General features: G+C 34.1%; 4 protein-coding genes across 5 annotated transcripts; 2 read left to right on the forward strand and 2 right to left on the reverse strand.

The window, feature by feature from the left end:
- Window positions 1–6,676: 6,676 nt before the first annotated feature.
- Window positions 6,677–8,182, forward strand: LOC121264239. The gene is made up of 3 exons (XM_041167327.1): window positions 6,677–7,602; window positions 7,744–7,791; window positions 7,887–8,182. The coding sequence occupies exons 1-3, from the start codon at window positions 6,762–6,764 to the stop codon at window positions 8,012–8,014; spliced, it is 1,017 nt and encodes a 338-aa protein (XP_041023261.1). The 5' UTR covers window positions 6,677–6,761; the 3' UTR covers window positions 8,015–8,182.
- Window positions 8,183–8,359: 177 nt separating this feature from the next.
- LOC121264240 (putative pectate lyase 2) lies at window positions 8,360–10,910 on the reverse strand. Its single transcript, XM_041167328.1, has 4 exons — window positions 10,188–10,910; window positions 9,053–9,156; window positions 8,822–8,960; window positions 8,360–8,686 (listed from the first exon to the last, which is right to left on the reverse strand). The coding sequence occupies exons 1-4, from the start codon at window positions 10,908–10,910 to the stop codon at window positions 8,462–8,464; spliced, it is 1,191 nt and encodes a 396-aa protein (XP_041023262.1). The 3' UTR covers window positions 8,360–8,461.
- A 3,538-nt stretch (window positions 10,911–14,448) lies between these two features.
- On the reverse strand, window positions 14,449–15,301 carry LOC121264241 (stigma-specific STIG1-like protein 1). Its single transcript, XM_041167329.1, has one exon. It carries the CDS (start codon window positions 15,175–15,177, stop codon window positions 14,698–14,700), a length of 480 nt encoding a protein of 159 aa, XP_041023263.1. The 5' UTR covers window positions 15,178–15,301; the 3' UTR covers window positions 14,449–14,697.
- An 8,286-nt stretch (window positions 15,302–23,587) lies between these two features.
- On the forward strand, window positions 23,588–25,030 carry LOC121264245 (cytochrome b561 and DOMON domain-containing protein At5g47530-like). 2 transcript variants are annotated; one of them, XM_041167333.1, is made up of 3 exons: window positions 23,588–24,093; window positions 24,214–24,468; window positions 24,563–25,030. In XM_041167333.1, the coding sequence occupies exons 1-3, from the start codon at window positions 23,833–23,835 to the stop codon at window positions 24,845–24,847; spliced, it is 801 nt and encodes a 266-aa protein (XP_041023267.1). In that variant the 5' UTR covers window positions 23,588–23,832; the 3' UTR covers window positions 24,848–25,030. The 2 variants fall into 2 exon arrangements, with proteins under 2 accessions (XP_041023267.1, XP_041023268.1); XM_041167334.1 differs by having other exon boundaries at window positions 24,239–24,468.
- The last annotated feature ends 598 nt before the right edge of the window (window positions 25,031–25,628 follow it).

The raw sequence follows: 25,628 nt of genomic DNA on the forward strand, positions 1-25,628 counted from the left end.
AATTTGGTCTATGCACTTTTCTCCCCAACACTTTATGGTAGATGGGTCTGAATCAAAGAAATGGCATCTAAGTTATGTATGCTCGAAGAAATTAAAGTAGTCCACACGGACCACACATTCACCTACCCAACGTGCTTGATGAAAAAAGCTAAATCATCAAAAGAGTCAAACTACTCTCTCTCTCATTAGAAAGAAAAAAGAAATCATCAATTAATACTCATGCGGCGACCGAGTTAGGTATATAAACATGATTTTAACCCGGCCCTATGCTGGCACTACAATATCATCATGATAATTACCCTCAAGCTGGAACAATCATGCATGCTGCTTCGTACAATGATTCGTGTCAGGTCTTTCCAACCCGTATTAATGACTTACTGATTTCCTGACCCGCAGCCATCTTTCCCAGGTTCGATTTGTTTCAAACCTATTCGTTACACGGTAATTTTGTGCTCATAGATAATTCCGACCCAGTATTCAAACTCGGTTGGTCTGCCCTGGCTATATCTAAGTTAATCCAGATTCATGATCAATTATCCAACTCATTTGGGACGTTTCTAACAGGTTACTGACCATATATGCATCCAGAGCAATTTGTCTCAGTTATACGTAGCAGATTTCCGTTCGATGATCGTTGGTTGCCAAATTTCTTCTTGCAAAAAGCCCATGAATCTCTTCATGTAGCCCATGAATCTCTTCATGTAGTGATCTTATAATCCAATCCATCATTCTTCCAAACTCACACCTTATTTAGTTTGAGAAAGGATCATGTACGTAATTACCGCGTACATATTAATTATCCCATCACAGTTTATGCATATTATAAACTATATATTAAGACTTGCTCTAGAACTAGTCTCACTATTTGGTTTAGAAATCTCGCTAGTATTAAACTAGCTTTCTAGCTCTACAAATTATACTCCAATGCGAATTAGTTGATGAATTGAATACTACACTAATAATTAAAAAGATTTGACCCTGATCAGGGCTTTTTAATTAGTACTGTAGACGGACGCCATTAAGGTTGAACCATGCCCACGGCTTTAAAATTCTTTAATTAATCTAGCTATCTTTTCTCGATCTCTTCTCCCCCATTGTTTTTCCTCCTACTATATATAATTATAACTTTCATTATCTTATTTAACACACTAACCTAACGTCCATCTCTTTAAAAAAGGAAAATTAAAGTCTAATGAAAATAATAGTACTGGCATACAAGACTACTAGCTATCTAGCTAGTATATATGCGAGAACAACTAGTACTACTCTTTCATTTTTGCAAAAGAAAAAGGACCATATATATATATATATATATAACACCACATCCATTTGCATGGAAATTCTTGAAAGATAGTACTACTACTAGTCATGTAGATCAAAGAAAATATTTGATGAATGCATGTTTCTTTTGATATATTCCTTAATTTTTCTTTTGGTGGGGTATATATAATTACTGGCCTGGGGGCCGGGGTCTGGGAGAGCATGTGGGGATATAAGAGCTCTCGATTATATATATATATATATATATATATTGCGTGCCCCATTAATTTCATATTTTAATTATGCTTATATATTTAGATATATAGTATCCGAAAGCAACTCCAAATGTCAATACCCTATATAGATAGATATAGTACATAATATTAATACTGCTTAGAGCGTAATTTTCAAACCAAACCGAAAACAAAATCGGCATTGAAGAAAAGGACAGATCGATCAATATCGAGTTGACTGAGATGATCGAGTAGTAGTATTCGGCCACCCATGCATGCACGTGGCTTACTTTTGCACGTAGAAATTTGGTGTATGGTTAGGTAGGACAGCTAGGGTTATTTATAAAGATCGAAAAAATATATATAGAAATTATCGAACTTAGCACATGCATCAAGCTGAACCATGCAGCATGCATATAGTATAGAAAAATAAGAATTTATAATAGATTATTTGTGGTGATAGTAATTATTTACGATAAAAATAGATTTATTTTTTTTAAAAGATAATTATTTTCACAAAAAATAATTGAGTACAAGTAACTAATTTTCTTTTAATACGAATGCATGTGATGAACGGCAATGAGATTGCGTATACCGAGAAGTAATTAATTTAGAGATGCTTTTCACACTAGAGTTATCAATCATGTAATTATCAAGACGTACATCGTGCATGCTAATTAATTAATTATTAATCACCTCTTTATAATATTTATACTAGTCTGCACTACTAGCTATATAATTCATGTTGTTTGGGTAACAGCCTTGACTTATTCTTTATTTGGACAAGTCATGATCTTAATTTGATTTTTTTTTTTTCAACCACTTTGGATTATTCTGACGACTGGTTATACATAAAATTAGTTCCTTTTCCTTTATTTACGCAACCTGTTCAAACACATTTCTCTGAAGTTTCAACGTCACCCCAGCTAATTTGAGACCGACAAATCAAAGACTACTTATACTATTATAATATATTATATATATACAAAAATAATATTTACAATCGTGAATGTGAATAAATACAGGATCTATAGAAAAAGAAATTATTTTTTTTAATATTAGACCACAATCTTCTTCAAAACGACTACACGATCCTTACATACTCCACGACTATATGTAACAATACTCATATATATATATATATATATAAAAATTAACAAAATAAACCCAAATCATTTTTAATGATCATTATCATTAACATGAGGAGCGGACGGCCAACAGGAAGAACTCCTATTTATGTTTATACTCTTGTTAACAAGAAAAACATAAGTATTTTTTTTTTTAATATTATATTTTGAAGCTCTTCGATCAAACCAAACTCAATTAATACAGCGAAGACGGCGTACGTTGGAATGGTATGGTTTGTGCATGACCGAGCGAAAAGAAACATGATGTTGAAACTTTCCAAATAAAAAATTAATATTATAGCTAGCTGTGACAGGTTTAATTATAAATATCTTCGACATGACACCATTCAGGCTATAAGGTCAGCTATTATTAATTAATGCATGCATACTTAAATTTAATTGTACTTAAAATTCAATTTTAATTTGTAGCTAGAGCGAGGGAGCGAGCGGATCAGCTTGCTAAATATATATATATATAAATATATATATATATATATATATATCGGCTAATTAGCCGAAAAGTTGTAACTTGGACCTTTGAAATTAGGCGTATCATCTACTCGTGGCTCGTTTTGGACCGTCAAAATTAAAGAACAGCCTCCTGCAGACCTTTCATGGACAAGATTAATTAGGCCAATGTCGACGGTGGACTTTAATGAGAAAACGTTCCCCCGGCCCTTAACACGTACCAAGAGAAAATTAATAGGCTAATTAGCTAATTGCAGAGATAGATACGTTTCACACCATTCCACGACCGGAATTGGTCTGAAATTCCACGACTTTTTTTGTTCGACAATATATTATATGTCGATATTTAAGACCAAGTAATATTCAATGGTACAGTACCGATCGATCGAGGCTATTACATATATATATATATATATATATATATATATATGCTCTGATCAGATCCTAACCTTTAATTTGTCAACTAATTAATTACCTAAGTGCATGCTTGTTCGTTTCCTGGCCATGCATGCATCTATATATATTATATATTCGTCAAATATGTACTAATTATTTAAATTAAGAGCATATAACATGACTTAATTGGGTCTAAAAAATTAGATTATAACTGCGCGTACGTGTACGTAAGATAAAGTATATATATATTCGGCAAAAACCTAGCTAGCGATCGAGGGAGGGATTGATCGAGGTAATTCCTTTTGTTTTGCATAAGATCATTGTTATTAGATTAATAGTGTACATGTTGAGTCAATAATTCAGGCTAGCTAGCTATAAGTTAGCTCTCACAAAATGAAACTTTTTTTCTTGGGTTCACACAATAAGAAAATTTATATATATAATATTTGACAATATTGATGGTGCATTAATATTATTATAATAATGGAAGTTTATATTATATTATATTTTGTATTCATGATGTTTAATTTTCATACTAGATCGATCAATACTACTGTAATACTCTTGAATATAGGTAGTTTGGTTCTCCAGTTGTTCTGATCACTCATTCAGTAGCCGATCATTGGTTAATGCGTCCCAATTGTTGGGACAGAGATTAAGGCAGGAGTACGTGCTTCACATGGAAGTTGGGGAGAAGAAAAATGAATAGTCATAAACGTGATTTAAATCATGGAAGAAAATAAATCAATTAATTTGTTCGATCCTTGCCTATTATTGGGTATCTGTGTACTGCCAAAAGATTAATTAATAATATTCTTACAAGGAGATTAGTCTAAAAAGGACCAAAACAGTGCACATAATAAACTATATTATCTGTAAACATTATTGGCCGGGAAGCTGATTATCACAAGAAACCTTTTGTACATAACACTCTGTTTAAATTATATATATATATATATCGAGAATGTTTCATTAATTAGGTTTGGCTAATTACATTCAATCTCAGGAGGTCTGAAGCCCACGATGGCAGTTCGGAGCGGTGCTATGGTGCTCGTACATATATCTATTGTAGTAAATAAAAAATAAATACAGAAAATATAAATAGAGATAGAGATACACAAATTTACGTGGTTCTGCACCGGATCTATGTCCACGGGTCGTTTGGAAGACAAATCCACTATAATATGAGTATTTTACAATCTTTCATAGTCTCTCGTTTATCTCTGTACAATGGAGGTTGGAGGCCTCTTTTATTGGAGAAGATAATATCTCTGGAACCCTCTTCGCGAAGTTAAAGATGATGCTCTGCGTTCTCGTCCTCCTTGCTTCAAAGTCCCTCTTTTCCCTCAGATTTCATATCCCTTTGATTGTGGCCTTGTCAGTGGCATATGAGGAAATCAGATTTATATCACTCCTACATACTTTGCGTGTCTGACTTGCTTTTCCTCTCATTTTTCATTTTTCTATCTTTCTCGTCACCTTCTTTTCCATCTTGACACTTGATTTTTCTTATTCTCTCTGTCTTTTCTTTACTCCCTAATGATGGCCCTTTGGGTTGGGCTAAGCTTGAAATGCCATTTGGGCATAATGGGCCAGAGAGATTTTACACCCCCCCTCCCCCAAAAAAAAAAAAAGGTTTTATGTTAGTTGTGAACCGAAAAGCATACTAAGTTCTATAACTAAGCATGGAAAGTAGTCAAAATTTATGTGCGGATTCGGTGTCACAATGGGCAGTAACCAATTTAATATTTGGAAGCATACCTCTAAATAATCTTATTAGATATTTTATTTTTATTGACAGTGGAAATGATCCACCCTGAACACTCTTGTATTCCAATTCTCTTAATATATGGCATGCTTGATTAGGAAAAAAAAATTCTATAACACAATTAATTAGCGCTCACTACAGGTAAATTTTTTTGATCGAAGAATTCCATTGAAAGGGGGTGATATGAAATTTTAGCGAGATGGGTGCGTTGCTTTAATTTGGGCCTTGCCCGCTATGGGCTATAGTTATTCATGCGTTTGTAACTTTGTAATATTGATCTTTAAAATCTTAAATTCAGTACTGATCACGATGAACCTTATTTTTTTTTTTTTCATCTAGAATTTTAGCCTAAGCACACACCAGAATTAGGCGGGAGACGTGGTGATGACAAAAACTTGTTCATGCTCTTTGCCCAAATTGGATTGAAGGTTAGTTTTTCTTTGGTCGGTACCTTAAGTACTTCAGTTATTGAATAGCAAGTGCATACTGTAGAATACAAGATGAGTACTGCATACTATATCTGAAACAAGGATTAATTAAATACAGATAATGACAGTGATATTTGTGTTAACTCAACCTGCTGGATTGACCTGATTACATTGCCGGGGCCCGGTACAGACCTTTCATCAGCAAAAATAATGGACTTGATTGTATTTTATATGGGACATGCACTTGGTCTATGTTGTGTTAAAATGACATGGTACTTGAGACTGAAAATCCCTAACTAGCTAGGTCCTCTAGATGTAATGAGGGCCACGACTTGAGAATATATAAGAATATCATTTTCAACGTGGAACTGTTCATGATCTATTGTATTGGAGTTGTGTCCATAATATCGCTTCCTGCAACTGTTCTAAAAAGATGTTTGCAGGATGCGATGTTGAATGCCATAAAAGATTTAAACGTGTCTTTCTTAAAATCAATTAGTTTTAAGTGGATTGACAGCTCTACCTTCAGATAAATAATATCAAAATTAGAGATCACTGGTTGGAGTGGTGGGCCGGAGTGTCAATGTCATTAGGGGGAAATTGTTGGGTTGTGTCCATTAACGCTGCTGATCAACGGTCCGACACATTGCTTTCATCCATGGGCTTGGCTCTGAGGCTAAACTAATATATTTCATCTTCCCTGAGCTTTGTTACATGTTTTTGCTTTCAAAAAGGAAAAACATAAGATCTAAGTAAAAGGGATGAACAATTAGATCCCTCTGCTCTTAAAGATTCACATGATAGCTCATGATCATCACTATCGTATCGAGTCTCCCCTTCAAAAACCAGAGAGAAAAGCCCAAATGAAATGAAGATGATTATTTAAGAAGGAAAAAAAAAAAAAAACAGCTACATATGCATAAAAAGAAAACAAAAGAAAAAGGAAAGAAAGCGAAAGATTAAAGAGCAGCCTAGAGATTCTCTCTCCGTCTCAGTACATCACTTTACTCATCCGACTTCTGTCTTTAAACCGCATAAATCTTAGAAGGGAAACCCTCTAGACCTCTAGCTATAATCTCTCATGGGTTCTCTGTTCACCCACAGATCCCTACCAGAAACGAGGCCTGCAACTTGTTCATTCTTTTTCTTAATCATTCAGCTTATCCTCCCCTTTCTCAGCCTCGCAACAGCACAAGCCAGCCTTTGCAGAACCTCTTGTGGCAACATTCCTATCAACTACCCTTTCGGGATTGATGATGGTTGTGGAAGCCCTTATTACCGACACATGCTTGTCTGCTCCAACGCCGGAATACTTGAGCTCCGAACACCTTCTGGGAGATACCCAGTTCGTAATGTGAGCTATTCCCATACTCACATTTTAGTCACTGATCCTTTCATGTGGAATTGCCTGGATGGAGATAACTTCCGTCCAACCAGGCCTTTTAGCCTTGACACAAGCACACATTTCTCACTCTCCCCTCAGAATGAATACCTCTTTTTCAACTGCAGCGAAGAGGATGTGATCATTCAGCCAAAGCCTAGGTTTTGTGATCACTTTCCCGATCGGTGTGACTCCTCTTGTGACAGTGCTAGTCATCTCTGCAGACTCCTACCAGATTGCCCCTCTGCATTGGGTGGCAGTTCTTGCTGTTCTTACTATCCCAAAGCCACTGAATCCCTGAGGCTGATGCTTACGTATTGTGCTAGTTATACTAGCGTGTACTGGAAGAATATTGGTGAACCTCAACCTTATGATCAAGTCGCTGAATATGGGGTTAGAGTTGATTTTGATATTCCGGTGACCACTCGTTGCCTTCAGTGCCAGGATACTCTGAAGGGAGGAGGGACGTGTGGATTTGATACTCAGAAGCAGAATTTCTTGTGCCTATGCGAGGAAGGAAATGTCACTACTTATTGTAAAGGTACGTTCAAGGCTTTTGACAACGAACTGATTATTTGATCAGAAATGCAATTGTATATATGAAATTATATATACTTCTTTGGTTCTTAATTTCCGTGAGTGGCACGATTTATGTAAACTAAGATTGGGTGCCATTGTGCAGATCAAGAAGGCATTTCTGGGCATAATAGGAGGGTTGGAGTTATTGCAGGTGCTAATTAATTTGAGATTGGATATGAAATTCTTAAAAGTTCAGATTTTGAGAAGTGAGTTGCTTCAGCTGTATTATGTTTTATTATTTTGCAGGGACAGTAACTGCAGTTTCAGCTGCTGGGGCCCTAGGAATTGGAGCTGGTATATTTTACTGGAGGAAAGTGAGAGCCAAGGCACCAGTAACATGTGGGGTTCAAAGCAATGAGAATAGGCTTTTCTGAAGATATTCGACAACCACACACCTTGTCTTTTCTTTTCTTTTCCTTTCTTTTCTTTTCTTTTCTTTTACACTTTAACGTTGTCTCTTTGATAGCATCAGTTTTGTTTGTCCATACTGCAATGTTAAGAGAGCCCATGAAATTGCTTGCTAGCTTTACGGATCATTCATAATAAACTTCTTTGACTAAAAAATGAAAGATAATTAGGATGCAAACTCATCTCCTGGATGATGTTCTAAAACATGAATCGATTGGTTGAGATTATTACTTATAATCAATCATTTTTTAAGATTGATTACAAGCCTTGAGGAAAAAATTAAAGTTCCTTCAGATACTCTCGAGTGGTAAAAGAGATACATCAAAATATTTATGCTTCAAAGAAGCAAGTTGTACGTACATCACTTCAGGGAGGAAAAGAAGGAAATTAAAGGTTACAAGAAAATGGTTTAACTAAAATTTGCAAGCTTTAGCAGCAACACATTGCAGAGGACCAGCACTGGAAGTCAGAGCAGGGACCATCAATCCATGAGCAACTGAAAACGATTGAGTTCGAGAGTAATATGGAGAGCAACTTCCCCACCCGGATTGAACAAAATAAGCACCATTGACAAATACATCCTTAGAAGACCTCCATTTCCAATCCTTCCAGGCACCTCTTGCCTCTCTTTTGGTGACCTAGTCTCATCGATCAAGATCAGACATGCACATGATTATACCATATGAAAATCTAGTAATGATCATATACTCGGTGTCAAATCATTTAAGTGAACATCTTGCTCAGCCTGGTATGTGTATATATAATAAATATACCTGTTTGGCAAAGGGAATATTGGAAGCTTTGAAGTAGTTTCCTTCGCTGAAGATGGTTGGATTAGCACTGCCGCCAACAGCATACATAAGCCATTCTTCATATTGATTATTGGCGACATGGGCATATCCAAACCTGACCCTGCATTAATTGTACTAATTGGTATGAGAAGAAAGTACTACTGGAACTTAATATTTCAGAAAATATAGAAATTGAGAGCAGTGCTTCATCACCTGGGCATCCTTTCAACACACCCGGCACCAAAACGGTTGAAAACTATTGTGACTTTCATGGCTTTATCTGCAGTGAATTTATCATTGTGTCCCAGCAGCATCACCTGTAATCACAACACGGTCATATCAACAATAATGACAAATACAGTACGGGCAAGATGCCCTTTGACTTTAACTTTTATAATTTCAATTTAATAAATACTGTACATTAATATTCAGTTTTTGGTACTTTTCAAGTTAATGACCAGCTTTTGCCTTTGTCCATAGTTGACGTAAAGAATTATATTCAGATAAAAAATGAAAAAAAAAAAAAAATTAGAAAAATCCAGCATGCCAATACGTACGTAAAAGCTGAACCACATAGGAATTTATACCTAATCAAGATGATAACGAGAGCTCTTTAATGATTGTAAAATATGGACGTATTTGTTTTCGCAACTATTTTATCTCTTTATAATTAATTAGATTTTGTTTATTTTTACAACTCTTTTTATGATCTCATCTAATATAATTATTACTATTTTTTAAATTTTAATATAAAATAAAATAAATAATTTAATTTTTTTAAATCTCAAAATAAAAATAATATTAAAAAAAATATATTCTAACAATATTTGATTTATTTTCAAATTTTATCTCAACTCATTTTATTTCATCTCATATGTGAAAACAAACGAGACAAATTTAGTTTCATATAATAATTAGGGAATCTAATATGGGATTTCAAAGTTAATGCATCTTTATGATCATACTCATTTAGCTTTATATACTAATTCTCATACAATATTACATTGTGGGATTTAGTGGGGGCATTACATTAATGGTCTCTTCCACTCATGTGATCTTGTCATACTCGTTTATAATTACGTACCTTTGTATATTCAATCCAGAATATCACAAATATCAAAACTATATATATATATATAGTAAGATGTGTTCGATTTAGAAACCAAGGTTTTGAGAGTCAAACAAAGCATATGGGTGTTTGTACTTATATTAAAAAAAAATTGACTGTGGTGCATATGTAGCATGGCGGGCGGGCGAATGTTTATAAAAAGCAACATTGAAAAGTTTCTTACCAAATGGTGCATGCCATTAGGGACACAAGTTAAAGAAAAAACAGATGACGACGTACTTTATCATGCTGGGAGAAGTAGTTGTTAGAGATGGTGATTGCAGTCGATGCATGGACTACATCAATGAGGCCGTCGGTGCAACGTGCGAGAAAGCAATGATCGATCCAAACATTCGAAGACGCAAAGATGGCAATGGCATCTCCGTCGGAGCCTCGACGACGTCCAACATGTGTCGGACTGTCCCTAACAAGGCCATCTTTCCCGGGCTTACAGTCATGAATACCAATCCCATGTATAATAACGTGGCTAACACCTTGCACCGTGATGCATGGGCCGTATGCAATCTCCACTTTAGCACCTCTGCCGTCAATGGTCTTGAAACTATTCATAATAAGCTCGTTCTTGAGCTTAATCACCATGTCCTTGGCAAAAATGATCCAAAGTGGCTTTTCTTGGATGACACCATATCGAAGTGTGCCTGGTTTAGGGTTCACGGGGTCATCTTCAGAGGTGGTGACCACGTATATTGCCCCAAACTTTCCTCCTATTGCATCTTTGCCAAAACCTACCACGCAATCAGCCAGAGAACGCCGGTTGGCCGCCCAATTCGATTTGGTGCGCCAGCATGTGTCTATTACGTTCAAAATGTTTGTAGTGAGCTTAGGACTGTTGGAGATTGAGCTCAAGGGTTGTGGGGTGTAATCGGCCGCTTCAGAAGTTGAAGCCAAGTGTGCTAGAAAACATGAAAGCAATATGATTATTACTAGGAGATCAGAGGCCATGGCTAGCTTAGCTTTTGTGGGTGTGAGACAATTATGAACAGCATGAGTGAAAGATCAAAGAGTTTAAATAGGGGTTGAGAATGTGGTGCACACGATTCATTAGGGGTTGATTTTGCTTTTCGAGCTGTTATAACTTTGGGCAAGACTTATTGGAGCTAAACAAAGACGTGGGTGCACGAGCTTGATTTAACTAATTAATTAGCTAGTTTCAGGTTGACATGATTTCTTGCCCTATACATGATCAGTGACATCACCTGATATTGAACATTTACATAAGGCCTAGCTCAAGTACTCTCCAAGAATACTACGTACTGCTGCCTATTCAATTCCCTGAATATATAATAATAAATGGTGACTGGAATTGTTATTTGTATATATCCACCATTAATCCAGGGGGCCGGACTGGACTACTTTATCGTCGATATTGATTACGATTAATTAATTAATTATACAATTAATTAATTTATTATATATGAATGTCAACGGCCTCATATGCATGGTTGGGATCGAGCTGATCATCCGATCAGTTATGATCTCAACATGATCATTATATATGTCCACGTGGTGGTCATCAACCTTATTTCCCAGTTTTTTTTTTCCTCTATTCTTTTTTTCTTTTTTCTTCACTCAGGCGGCACCGGCATGCAGCTTGTTTCTTGTAATTCTTTGAAAAATCAAATGATCAGACACTCAGTCGGCCAGCAATGATCGGTATGAGCACTAATAAATTATATATGCGGCCAATTTGTGTCGAGATTAATTACAAATACATAACAAATTCGGTCAAGTACGTACCAACAGTAGTCGCAGTACTATTTTAGACATGCAAGGTGGCAACGATCGATATCATGATCATCTAGCTAGTTCAGGCCGGTGAGGTCAAATAATTATTTGTTCATCTTCAGACAAATCAACGCTGAAGTACTGCTAGCTTAATATATATTACACGGTATTAATTTAATTGTTATAATCCCATAACTAGTATTAGTAGATCAGCTGTACGTAATTAATATTTTCACTTTAGACGTTCTACTAGTTAATTAATTAGCAGTCCGTTAGCTATTTTCAAGGCATATACTTCTTCATTTCTCTCTCTAGCGAAAATGCTCTCTACCTAAAGCTCAAAAATCTTTTCTTCTCAGTCAAGAGGCCAGTGGCTGGAGTTTTGGCTCCACGCATCCACCCTCTCCCCATCTGGATAATCCCGATATTGTCCTACAATACTATTTTTCCCAATTTTTTCCTTCTTTTTCCGACTGTAGCATGGAGAAGCGCTGATCTACTACTTTTTGGCCACCTACGACCGCCATGCGCTATACCGTAGGACTCTATAGCCGCCGATCCTTCGGACGGCAAAAGCAGATCGTCGAAAAAAGTAGCATGTGCAACCTAAACCGAGCATGAAATCCACATGCCACCGCACCAGAGAGAGCTTGCTGCCACTATGCGTGGCATCTTTGGGATCAGCAGCCTCAGATCTCTTAGATTTGACCAACCTCTACTCTCTTAGTGTGGCGCATGGTCTTCACGCACCTCCACAATTCTTGGCGGTCACCCACCGACGACTCAAAGCTTCTTCCGCTTGTTATCTTCTTATGTTATCACTCTTCCTAATCAAGAATTGTGAGAAAAAGGTAGTGAAAATCTCCTTCAATGAAAGTCTCTTTCAGTCAGTCCAGATTAGCGACATGTAGCACAAATTTATTCACTGCGGCTTCCGGTCGTAATATTACAGTCCATTTACCAGACTGTATCAAAACTGGTTCAGGTGGCTTCCCCTCGTGAGAAATGGGTGGGGTCAAGTCATTAGCCCCAGATCCCTCATTTTTTTTTTCTTTTTCTTGCAATATTGTACTAGTTGGTTTCGGGGCCTTCCACCCTATTATATCTTGTATCATGTAACTGTTTTATATATTTAAAATATGTTTGCATAGAAAAAAAAAGTTAGCATAAGTTATAGTACTAGTTGGTTTGTCAAAATTAGAGCACTACTTATTAAGAGAAAACTCTGTTTGTGTACGTGTGTGTTTAGACTCATGTACATGAGATTCATGATCTGACTTAATTATGGAGATCTCCATTTTTTACACTTCAATTAATCTAAATCATTTTTTTCTTCAAAATATTAATATTTTCTTATATATACAGATTTACTAATTTCGCATTTACACATATATATATGCAATTAATCAAGAATTAAGAGAAAATCTGAAATATATAAAATGAAAAATGTTGAGATCTAGATATTTATAACTAGCTAGCTACCCAAAACTTACGAAATTCTATAAGGGAGAGTTCCTTAATTGATAACTTAATTTAGAGGATTTTAGTTCCTAGATAATTGATGAAGTGATCAATCAATTAATTGTTAAGATCTAAATTAAATAATAAAATCTACCCATTCTTATCAGTTTAAATTTTTAATATAAGTGGTAATTTCACATAATATTAAAGCAAAAATTCTGGATTTGAATCTTGACCCTACGCTTTAGTACCATATATATTTAATTAAATATTTCATGTGTCGGATGAATGGTGATATCACACAAATTATATATATATGTATGTATATATGTATTACATTGAGATAGAGAGTGATTTATAAATATAAATATATCAAATCAATAAGAGTGACTCTTCTAATTCATGTGACGTCTAGAGGCTGTCATGCACGGCGGTGCTCTATCCACCTTTTTTTTTTTTTTTTGAGAAATCTACCCACGTGTTGTTACCATGCTATATATATTATTTATATTATATGGTTGTTTCATTATTGGCAACAGAGCGAGAAGGTCCATTAATTGCGTACCGAAGCATTACATTAAGCATGCATAGAAATTAATGGCACTTTAGACTTTTCAAATCTTTATGCCAAAAAGTATATTCGTCATGGAGAAAACGTAAATGCACCGCGCGTACGTACGTTTACATGCATACATACATACGTAAATGCACCGCGCGTACGTTTACATCGAGAAAAATCTTAAGTAGCATACTACAATGATTATTTAATAATAATACTAATAATTCAAATTACATATTGAGACATTGTTTGTATATAGAAACGGTTTCATTTCATCCCATCTCATCATTACAATTTTCTTAAATTTTCACACAAAATATAATAATTGAACAACTCAATTTTTTCAAATATCAAAACAATAATAATATTAAAAAATAATATTCTAATAATATTTTATTCAAACTTTTATCTAAAATTATCTCATCTCATCTCACTATCCAAACGGGCATGAATATCTAATGAAAACTCACAAGTTTACAGCAACATGAAATTAACCCACATCACGTCACCAAGTCATGAAGAAATAGCTATTTAATTAAGATTTAAAGCGGCAAAGAAATAAGCATATATATATTTATATATATGAGTTCTAGAACATTAATATTTGTTCGAATGATCAATTACTCAGTTAACGTTGAATACTCAATAAATATTATCGATCCATTTTATGATCGCGAACACATGCATGCTTATATATGTCTTTAATTAAGTCCCTAATTGAGTTCTTACAAGAACTTTAGAAATCTTGAGTCCCTCATCCATTTAGATCACAAGGTAAAGAAAAGAATAATCAATAACAGGCAAAGCCCATCAAATATCGATGAGTGTTCGCCATTAATGTTATTAATTCACACGCATTAACAAATTGATAATATAAAACAACATATATAATGAACTACGCTTTGCAGGTATAGGAAGCGGTCAGCTCCGTTTGCAGCCATGCCAACTGATCCCGAACGTTGTGGAGTTGATTTCTTTCATAATTTACGCATAGCTACACATCCCGTACACACATAAACTCCCTTTCTTGCACTTGTTGCCGCAGCTTCCGCAATGCTTTATGTTGGACCTGGGGTTCACACACTGACCTTTGCAGCAAAGCTCGGAGTACTTGCATTTCTTCCCACATTTCCCACAGTTGAGTCTGTCTGTCATCACATTAACGCATTTCTTCTTGCAGCAATCCGGCCCCGTGCTGCCCTTGGCATGACAAACCCTAGGGTACTTGTCGCATGTCATAGGGACCCGGGGTTTGATCTGAGACAGAAAGCGGATGGACCCTCGAAGAGAAGTTGGTTCTTGGCCAGTTTCAGCCGGAGAAAGATCATCAGAAGTTTCATCATTATAAGTAGTTTCATGGTCTTCCTCAAGGGACAATTCATCGCGAGATTGTATGGCTGAAAGAGAAATAGCGGCCAAAGCCATAAGAATGGCCAGCACTAAGCATGGCTTCAGAGACTTCATGTTTCGTGGGTATGTGTACGTGCTTGCTAAGAAAGGAATAGAGAATTTCAATCTGAATGAACTAATTAATGTGAATGAATGAAATGTGGAGAAAAAAAGAAGAAGAGAATTTAATGAATATGCTTTGGATGGGAAAGAATGGAGGGTGCGAAAGAGGTATTTATAGAGAAGATTGGAGCTGGCCGGAAAAGGCGACGTGTTTGGTTGGAAAAAGTGTAAAATATTGTATATTCTAATACCGTTTACTGATAGTGGGGTGGTCTAATTCGACGGTCACATGCATGAGATTCAAGTAAACGAAGGTTAGGCTTCGGAAGAAATATTAAACTAAAAATTAGGTGATAGTGGAGAAGAAGCAGAAATCAGATATGAGGGACAGGCGGTTAGGCACGTACTTGATCAGGATCCTGTGACTGCCCTTTACCAGCATTAATTCAACGAGCTGGCCGCCGGAGCATTGGATTGATTTTCTTCGGTTTCCATAGTGCTAGCAATGGTACTAATAATAAGCTAGCTAGCCACACATCATTAGATCAGGCTTGGAAAGAGTTCAATCGATCGATCGGGGTTTAAAAAAGTAAAGTTTTGAGTATAAAAAATCTATTCATCATCTATTTCTCATCTTATTCTCATCATCTCATGATATTTAGTATTAAATGATAAGTTCACAAATAAGATAGAATAAATAATCTCTAATCATCTAATATCATATCATAGGATGATAAGAAAATTATGAGAATTGAGATGATGAGTAATATTATTCATGAACAACACCTCCACGGCCACATCGATCCTATGAAAAACACCCTCACACCCTATGAAAAAATTATTGATATGGAAGTATGAGAATAAATAGTGATTGCTACATAACATTCCTCATATTATATATGTGTGTGTGTGATTTGGTATATTACATATATGTACTGTAACCATGCATGGGTCTTTTACAAACATGGTTTAATCCATCATTACTAGAAAGTAAAACACTCATTCTTAAGCAATAAATCTACTCAACCCCTAGTCTGCAGATCACACACCACACTCCTCAAGTGGCGAATCCGATTTATCGCCCACGCCACGATTCTTCTCCGAGCTTCCCTCATACTGATGCCCTCACCCCAGCCCTCGATTTCCTCTTCTCCCTCGTCGGCCTCACCCCCAACACTCTTTTCTCCCTTTTCTCCTTCTTCTCCCTCACCTCCAAATCCTCAACGAACTCTCAAACTTGAACCCTCTCCCATCACCCTAACGCCCCTCACCCTATATCTCAGACCCAGACTCTTCTCTCTCACACTTTACCCCACTGCCATAGAGAAATCCAGACGACACAGAGAACCCAGATTCCCAGATCTACTGTTCACTTCACGGTAACACTGATTACGTGAGGGTTTTTTTTTTTTTAGTTGATTTTGAGTAAAATTTTTGTGTAGGAATTTCAAGCATTAGAATGTATGGTTCTAAATGATTTTGTTAATATCCCAAATGATGAAAAAATGGAAAGGGTACTACCTGTTAATATCTAATGTTAACTTTTGTTAATATCCTAGACGATGAAAAAACGTTTTAATGCGGTTTGTTTCATCATCTGTTAATAACCCAGATGAGCGGTGAGAAGAGGAAATCTTGTCGACAAAGCCTTGCAGAAGTGTGATTTGTCACATGTGGTGAGAAGAGATCCGGATTTGAGCGGTGAGAAGAGAACGCAGGCTATGCGAGGATTTATGGAGAGAGATGGATTTATGGAAAGGTTTGGTTTGTGCGCCTTACGGAAGGGATTTGAGCTGAGTGGGAGAAAAGTGAACGCTGGGTGAAGGGGGAATGCAAGGAACGGGGGAAATGCAGATTCTTGGTTTTAATTTTCAACCTTTTACTTTAAAAAAAAAAAAAAAAAAATCCACATCACTTAGTGTGTGGAGGTTGAGCTATAGTGCAGAAGTTGTATAGAAGGACTCATATATTCTTAAGACTTGTTTTGAGAGTGAGATAAGATAAGAATTTTGTAAATATTAATAAGATAGTTTGAATTGAATAAGCTTCAAGTTTTGAGAAATGAGAGAAAAAAAATTGAATAAAAAATATTATAAATTTAAAATATTATAATAATATAATTTTTTTTTCAGAGATTTGAAAGAGTTAAAATTATTTTTTATTTTTTATTTGAAAGTTTAAAAAAATTATAATAATTAGTTTAAAAATTTTATATTTAAATTATATTTAAAATTAAAATAAAATGAAATGAAATAAACTCAGATGATATTTAATACCTCATCTTAGGTCCGAACCTGCCTTAATCTGTCAATTTTTATTGCTGTCAGTGTACGGGTCATGATTCGGTTAAAAAAAAGTAAGAACCCTCCGGACCGGAGTAGTCCTATCCATGATTTATTTTCCACAATATACCAAAATCGTACGTGCGACCTGATTGGCAACGCACGCCAGTCTTGCCTGATCAGTTGAATTTTTCATTTTTCTTGTTCAAAGGCTCAAAGCCACGAGAGAAAAAGCGAGTTTCATGCCCCTTGTTTCTGCAGACAAAAAAAAAAACCCGTTTCACTTTCACATGCAAGCACTTCGCTAGCTAATTAAGAGTCTTTTTAATTAATATATTATAAATATATCATAATATATATTATTTTAATTAATGTAGGTACGGTTGACAAGATCATCATTGCTACGTAATCATTTCCCATGATTGACGGACTACCTTTAATATATTACATATAAAAGGAATATAACATTTTCACATATACTCAGGTTATACGTTGTATGTGATTGTGGGAGCTAATGGTTGCATTACGCATGAGACATATGTTAATTAGAATATAATATAAATAATTAATTAAATTTTTTTTTTTTATTAAGTTAGATTTTTGACATAAGTGATGATTTTACATAGTATTAAAAAATATAGACTTGGCTTGATCTAATTTTAATAAAACTGAAATATGAATAAATGAGAGATTATAATGGTAATATGCCTACAATTTTTTCACAATTTATTAATTTACATGCAATCAACTAATATAACCATTTCATTTCATTAAAAATAAGTTTTAACGGTACAAAATTACCATTCATTTAATATAGAATTAAAAAAGATGAGTTGTAAATTAATTAATTAATCATTCTCCGTGTGCGCAAAAGGGATATATGTTCTTATATCCTTCAGAAAAAGGACTCGATCAATCTTCGTTCAATAGTACTATATATATATAAGATTGCAAACACAAACACTGCCAAACATAAGAACTATAGATAAAGGTCAAAATTAGAAGAACGTCCCGAGCAATATTATTATTCCATCCATATAACAAAAACGCTTTTCGAAAAACCACTACAAGAAAACCGGTACAGAAGCACTTCCATGGAGTATATATATTTTGACCTTAATTTTCTTATATATTTAAAAAATAATACGATTCTCAGCGTTGACTATATGATCTTAATTTAACCAAATACTTGTCACTAATTTAATTCCCAACAAATCTTCTTTAAATATTTAAAATTGTAGTTGTTACGGCTAAATTAACTTGTCAATATGTAACGAATTAAGTTGGGCTAGATTAACGGATCATGTTCCCCTATATTAATTGCATTTATATTTTTCACAATTTAATTAAGAGATCAGATAGATATAGATTTTAGACCTAATTTTAATATTTATTATTATTCGTATACAGTTTTAGTATTAAATATTATGAGATTAACATATTATGTACGACGTTCATTTATGTTGTAATTATAAAAAAAAATATTTAAGACAGATAATTATATAGAATGTTTTGGCGTTAAATTAATTTTAACAGAAGCAAATGGAAATTTGTACACAGCTATGTAGACAATAAAACACACGTCGAATCCACGTAATTGTTAAGTACTCACATGCAGCAATGCTGGGCGGTCAATATATAGACAAAAGATTTCAGAAGCAGTTGTGACGGCTTTATTTTTTAAAATACTACAGTATTGCTTTGACCATAAATTTTGGTGACCCCGCCCTATCAGAGTTGTTACCGGAAGAATTATATATAGTGTATATATAAAGAGATTATATAAAATAAATCTATAAATTGACATGATTTTATAAAATTTATTAAATTTATTTTATAATAAAAATAATTTTACAATCTAACGTACCACATCAAGTCATATTAATTTATAGATTTACTTTTATATAATTTAAGTAGTTTTTCCTTTTGAAAATATGTTTTTGTGAAGCTTTGCTCGAGGGTTACCACATCGCCTTGAACATGTAAGAAAGTAAACCACTTTTTTTTAAAAAAACTATGTTTTTTAAAGAGTTTTGGCGAACACTTTGTGTGATATTCTATACTAAGTAATAAGGATATGTAGTATATGAGATCCCGTATTCATGTTTGAGAATAAAAAATTTTTGTTTTTTTATAATGATTTCAATGAGATTCTAATTGTATTGTTGACTAGTCTCTTTAAAATATAGGTAATTCTTAAATATGTCGCTTGGACCTCCCTTGAAGTGTCACTAATGGTGTTAATTTCTCGCTCATTCCCACATCATATTGGTCATGCAGCATATATACATATTAATGAACAACAGTCTAGCTAACATGAATCTAAGATATACTAAAATAAAGTAAAAATTAGTAGTCGAGCATTTAACTTATAAAACTTGCATATATAGCCAAGTACTGTTTGGATTCCCGGCCACCCATGCATATGACTTCTGATGATCTCCTCTATCTAGCATCCTAATTTATTTCATCTCTGATCTCCAACTTGCAACTGAAATTAATTATTTTCTTTAAGAGCAAATACATGATGTATCAGATCAGAGTAATAACAATTAAAAAGACCAAATAAATCTTTACTGTTTCACACCTGATAATATATTTCAAATCGTTTAAATTAATATAAAACGAAATATCACCCCTTAATACATGCATATTATTAATATATATATATATATATTCGATCGACACACTACTAAATGTACATTAGATAACATTAATAAAAATAATATTAGATTCAGTCATAGATTGTGCAATCGTTGTGCATTCTACTATTAAAAAACTAATTTTTTCATATGAGTTACATATTTACTTACTTTTTTAAAATGAGTATGCGGTGCTTGTATACTTTATGACTGCAAATATCATTTCTCAACTTTTATTTCTTCTTTCAACCAAGTTGAAATAGGCTTGACAAACGTCATAAATTCAAAACAAACAATAGAAAATTACACTTCTTAAATGTATATATAGGACGTATCAAGGTTCCCTTGAGTTTAAACAAAAGCTTGAGAGTTTCAAATAAAATAGATAAATACATAAAGTGAACCTTATAAAATTTATTATATATTTAAGATTGCTCAAAATATTTATTATGTGGATAGCTAGTAATAAATATTATAGAATTGAGAAATTCAATTCTCAAGCTGGTATCTAAAACACATGACCTACTAAAGTACTTATATGACATAATTTGATTTGAAAGATAAATTTTAATATTTGAATATTACAAATCAAATTTTATAATTTAAGTAATGTAAATTGTGCGTTTTACCCATCAACTTGAGAATATAATACTTCTATAAAATTTATTTCGTATATTAATTTCTCCCATACCTTCATCCTTCATAAATTTTAAGGGATTTTTTTTGTATGGAGGCTACGTTTACATGCATGACGAAGGCAAAGCATATAGCCCACGTGGATAGCTAATAGTAAGGCCTTTGAATTGATCATAGCTAGAATTCGAATTAGTTACAAAAGCACTCAAAAGTTAACAGTTTTGCAATAACAACATGTGGATTTGCATTGCACGTCTCTTTTTGGCGAGAGTTTTTGACTTTGAGGCGAGGGATCTGCTGCTCTGCCAGCTGGGAGTCCAAGTCATCCGGCGGGGAGGTTCGGCTATTTTGCAGTGAAAATCAAAGCAACTCGAGCTAGTCCACGAATTTTGCTGACTCATAAAAATTAAAATAGTGGGCCGATCACAATATCTGAGAGGGACTGTCGGCTGTTAATATTGATACCCCAAGCCCATCCTCTATTTGTTCGCAAGTTGTTTCGGCTTGGGCTCCTTGCTTATAATATCATGGGCTCGGAATATCCAAGTTAGGCCCATTAACACATGAAGCTATAGAGTTAATGCATGTGGAGATCTCCCTTTTTTTTTTTTTTTTTTTTTTTTTTTTTTTTTTTTTTAATTTCGTCCACCATAATAGGGTGTTTAATAGAGCCGGATTTTTTTCCAATCCAATTTGAAACTTAGAAATTCAGGTGAATTTGGACGGTTATCTGCGCAGATTGGATCCAAGAAGATAAGATGAATCCGAATCCAATATGGACCTAATTACAAAATCGATTATGTAATTGGTTATCCATAACAGGGTCTTATTTTAAGAAAACACAAAAAATAATTTAATTTTTTCAAGTTTTAAAACAAAATAATATTTTAATTTCGTAATATTTCTATTCAACTGTTTATCTCTTCTCTCTCAAAACTCCATTAAAATATTTTTTAAGATAATGAAGTGTTCCAACAAGTAGGGTTGAGCACCAACAATGTCGGAGTTAAAGTGCCCTACCTCCAACTCCAACTCCGACTCTCGGAGGTCGAATCTAACTCCGATCTGATCCGCATAGCCTCCGACTCTGACTTGTCGGAGCGAAGTGGGATTTAGGCTTTTTTATTAGATTTTTTTTCTTAACCCATTTGAAATTTCAATTTGACAATCTTAGGCTCTCACTAATCTGATTTGGGCTTCCAGATTTCAATTTTTTTAAAAAAATAAATCATCATACAAATTAATGTTATTATACATTAGTATGATATGTTATTGTTTATACATTAGTATTACATGTTATTATACATTACTAATACGTGTTATTATACATTAGTTATTATATATTAGTATTACATGTTATTATAAATTTATATATTTATATTTATACATAATATATTAGTATTAAATGTTATTATACATTAGTTATAGATTTTCAAATTTTTGCTCAGTCTTACCAACAAGCTGGAGGTTTGTAGGATCCACACTGGTGACGGGCAATTGAGTCTTCTTCGTTCTTTTGTGCAATGCTTATTCTCAAATTCTACTACTAAATTTAAGCTGTTCATTGTTCATTCTTCTTTAAGATAGTTTTATAATTTACTGTTTTCAAAGTTTCGTCTTTTCAACTAATAACAACGACTTAGAGACCGAGAACAAAATTTACCTAACAAATATGTATATGTATATATATATATATATATATATATATACACACATATATCATGTTGCAAGCTATAGTAATGGTAAATAGTGTATCTTACTTTTTTTCTTTCCTCTCGTATTTGTATGTTAAGTCTAAATTTTCAAATCTTAATATCTTATGTAGTTCGAAAAAAATAAAAATATCATATGGAATATAAAATGTTTTTTTATTTGTCATCATTCTAATTATTATTTTTTTATCTTCTAATGTGATAGAATAAAATAAAATATTATTAAAAATGTTTTTTTTTAATGGAAAAAAAAACAAAAGGTTAAGCTGAAAAAAATGATCAAGTGCATGAAATTGGGTACACAAAGGCAAAGAAGGAACATGGTTTTAAAATTTTTTTTTAAAAAAAAAAAAAAAAAAGCAAAAAAAGGTAATAAACCCGGATATCCGGTTACTACCCGATACCTGAGTTTACATCTGGTTATCGCTTGGATTTTTTTCAGACTTATTTGGATAGATAACTGCGTGATGTTTAAAATCCATATCAGGTTATGACCATCTATTCGATCCGGTTCTACACCCCTTGACCATATTATTATCATGATGAATATTTCATTTACTTGCACAGTTTAATGTCAAAATGCACCAACACGAGCTATATGGTGATGACTTCATGCATAATTGCATGTCCCACAAACACTCGCCAATTGCTGAATTTCATTTAATAAGAATACTTTTTTTTTTTTTTGAATTAATAAGAATTCATTTGATTGCATGTAAAGAAAGTTAACCTTTCTGTATCCACAATGTAAATGTCAAAAAGACGACCAGTTTAACCCGAAATGAATTTTGGCTACTTGGGAATGCGAGTAATTCACATTTTTCCTGTTTCAAGCAAAGGAAAGTGCATAGGAGCTTTAGCTGTAGAATATGGGCTAGGCTTGCAGAATCTTTGTCAAAACTGGGTCCGGCAGGGCTGGTGGCTCATCTGATTGCCTCTAAATTCTGAGGCCTCTAGCTAGCAAGATTTCGTTCTCTACAAGGTCCTAACACTTGCTTTTAAAAGGTCAAAAAGATTACTCTGAGTATCAGAATATGATCAGATTGTTTTATTGCTATTCAAGCAATTCAGAGTCGGTTACCTATTTCAATAAGAAAAGCACATATTCCTCACAACCAAGTACCACTTAACAAAAGTGTTAGGCCATGAAATCAATGTCCAACAAAGAGTACTTTGTTGGATCCTGAATTACTGGGTAGTTTCATACACAACATTGCTAATTTCTGTGCAACCAGAAAGCAAGCAATAGAAATGGTTGAATTCATTTAAAACATTGATTGATGTTACAAATTGTTAGCTGGTGTGTTATATATATATCCAAAATTGAAGTTCAGATTTTAGATTTTTATTACTGAAAATTGTTAATCCATCTGAAACACATTCTTGAGAGAGAGCATGAATTCCCATTGCATTTATATGATTCTCAGTATGGTGTTCCCCCTCCAATATTCCATCACTGCCCAAGCCTCTTCATGCAGTGGGGGGCTCTCTGATCTCATACAAACAGAAAGAGGAATTGACTCCATTGTTGCAGATGTAATGCTTCAGATGCATGCCAGCACTTCTCTACAAAGTTCTAATAGTACTGGAGTGACTATAAACCTGAGATCATGGAAGCCTCATCACTTCAGGCATCATCACCACCACCTCAAAAATGTAAGATCAGTAACTTCTTTCCTAAAATCCCATTTGCCCCAGAGATCAAATTCTGTAGTCTTTATCCAATGTGAGACAATATATGCAGTAGATTTATTTTCTTCAGCTAATTTTTGACAGGTTCATGGCGTTTTAATCATTATAGGTTGGGGAACAATGCTCCCCATTGGGGTAATGATTGCAAGGTACTTTAAGAACTTTCCCATGACATGGAAGGAATGGTACTCGTTTCACATAATGTTTCAGGGAATTGGATATACTCTGGGCACAATCGGATGGGGGATTGGGATATGCCTTGAAAATACTTTCAGGCTACACATCTCTAAAGCACAAAGAGTTCTGAGTATCATTGTATTCATCTGCACAACCATACAAGTGAGTCCAAATCTCTCCTCCTGAACAGTGGCTCAAAACTCGGTAGTTTTTTTTTTTTTTTTCCCAGAGTTAACATTTTAGCACTGCCATTCAGATGCTTGCCATTTTCTGGCAACCAAAGAAAGAAGCTGAACATCGCAGGTGCTGGGAGATATATCACCATTTTCTTGGGTATGCAGTGATTGTACTAATTATAACAAACATATTTCTGGGGGTCAATGATGAAGGTCAAGCTGAAAAATGGAGATGGGCTTACGGGGTGATACTTGGAGTTTTAGCTTTAATAGCTCTAGCTTTGGAAACTTATAGATGGATCAAGTCCAATCAACTTCGGCAGTCAATAGAATTGACCAACAGCAATATGTACACCTTTCCCTGAGTTCTAGGCTCTCTGAACAGCAATATGAGATCTTGACTCACAATATTTAAATTTATAGTGAGCTTTGAATTTAAATAGATCGAACTTGAACAAACACTATTTTCATAGATTCATCTCATAAACATATTGTTTGTCAAATTGCAGTGTAATCAACTATGGTGTAATGAGTTTGATCTTCTTCAATTCTCTATCCAAATTGAAGGATAAAGAGATACTACCACAACAAAGAGATTCTACAAAAGTAAATTTACAAACTAACATGATTTTATATATTATATTAGATCTACTTTACAATCTAACATATTACACCAAGTCACGTCAGTTTGTAAATTTACTTTTGTGATTAAAATATTTCTCATTTAATTTCAAACAATGCACACTATATATGAATATTAATTTAGTCTTTTTCTTATATATAAAATTACCAAAGAGAGACATTTTATGTTGAGTTCTTTTTTCGTGAGAATACTTCGGTACGCAACTTTGAATGAGCCCAAGGTCCGGACTGGGATCCCATTACAAGCATATTCAACTTCAGCTCGATTTGGGTACGGGCTGACGGGCTGTCATGAGACTCATGATATTATCTGCGTTAAATATTATAGAATTTAAATATTATGAATAATGTTAGATATATAAATTTAAAATATGAAATTAAGTCTTCCGAATAAAATTAGACTTATCGTTAAAAAGTACATTATTTTATATGAATTATAGTTCTATATAACATCCTAAACTTTTATAAATCATTTTCTAAATATTACATAAGTTATAGAGATAT

Source organism: Juglans microcarpa x Juglans regia, chromosome 5D, assembly GCF_004785595.1.
Source record: "Juglans microcarpa x Juglans regia isolate MS1-56 chromosome 5D, Jm3101_v1.0, whole genome shotgun sequence".
Taxonomy (NCBI): domain Eukaryota; kingdom Viridiplantae; phylum Streptophyta; class Magnoliopsida; order Fagales; family Juglandaceae; genus Juglans; species Juglans microcarpa x Juglans regia.

What these genes read in the sequence shown, in the direction of transcription:
- LOC121264239 (XM_041167327.1), top strand. Translation starts at nt 6,762, where the DNA reads ATGGGTTCTCTGTTCACCCACAGATCCCTACCAGAAACGAGGCCTGCA. An exon ending in TGTCACTACTTATTGTAAAG is followed by an intron (nt 7,603 to 7,743) that starts GTACGTTCAAGG and finishes GCCATTGTGCAG; the next exon opens with ATCAAGAAGGCATTTCTGGG. An exon ending in GAGGGTTGGAGTTATTGCAG is followed by an intron (nt 7,792 to 7,886) that starts GTGCTAATTAAT and finishes ATTATTTTGCAG; the next exon opens with GGACAGTAACTGCAGTTTCA.
- LOC121264240 (XM_041167328.1), bottom strand. Translation starts at nt 10,910, where the DNA reads ATGGCCTCTGATCTCCTAGTAATAATCATATTGCTTTCATGTTTTCTA. An exon ending in ACTTCTCCCAGCATGATAAA is followed by an intron (nt 9,157 to 10,187) that starts GTACGTCGTCAT and finishes TTGTGATTACAG; the next exon opens with GTGATGCTGCTGGGACACAA. An exon ending in TGTGTTGAAAGGATGCCCAG is followed by an intron (nt 8,961 to 9,052) that starts GTGATGAAGCAC and finishes CAATTAATGCAG; the next exon opens with GGTCAGGTTTGGATATGCCC.
- LOC121264241 (XM_041167329.1), bottom strand. Translation starts at nt 15,177, where the DNA reads ATGAAGTCTCTGAAGCCATGCTTAGTGCTGGCCATTCTTATGGCTTTG.
- LOC121264245 (XM_041167333.1), top strand. Translation starts at nt 23,833, where the DNA reads ATGAATTCCCATTGCATTTATATGATTCTCAGTATGGTGTTCCCCCTC. An exon ending in ATCACCACCACCTCAAAAAT is followed by an intron (nt 24,094 to 24,213) that starts GTAAGATCAGTA and finishes AATTTTTGACAG; the next exon opens with GTTCATGGCGTTTTAATCAT. An exon ending in TCATCTGCACAACCATACAA is followed by an intron (nt 24,469 to 24,562) that starts GTGAGTCCAAAT and finishes ACTGCCATTCAG; the next exon opens with ATGCTTGCCATTTTCTGGCA.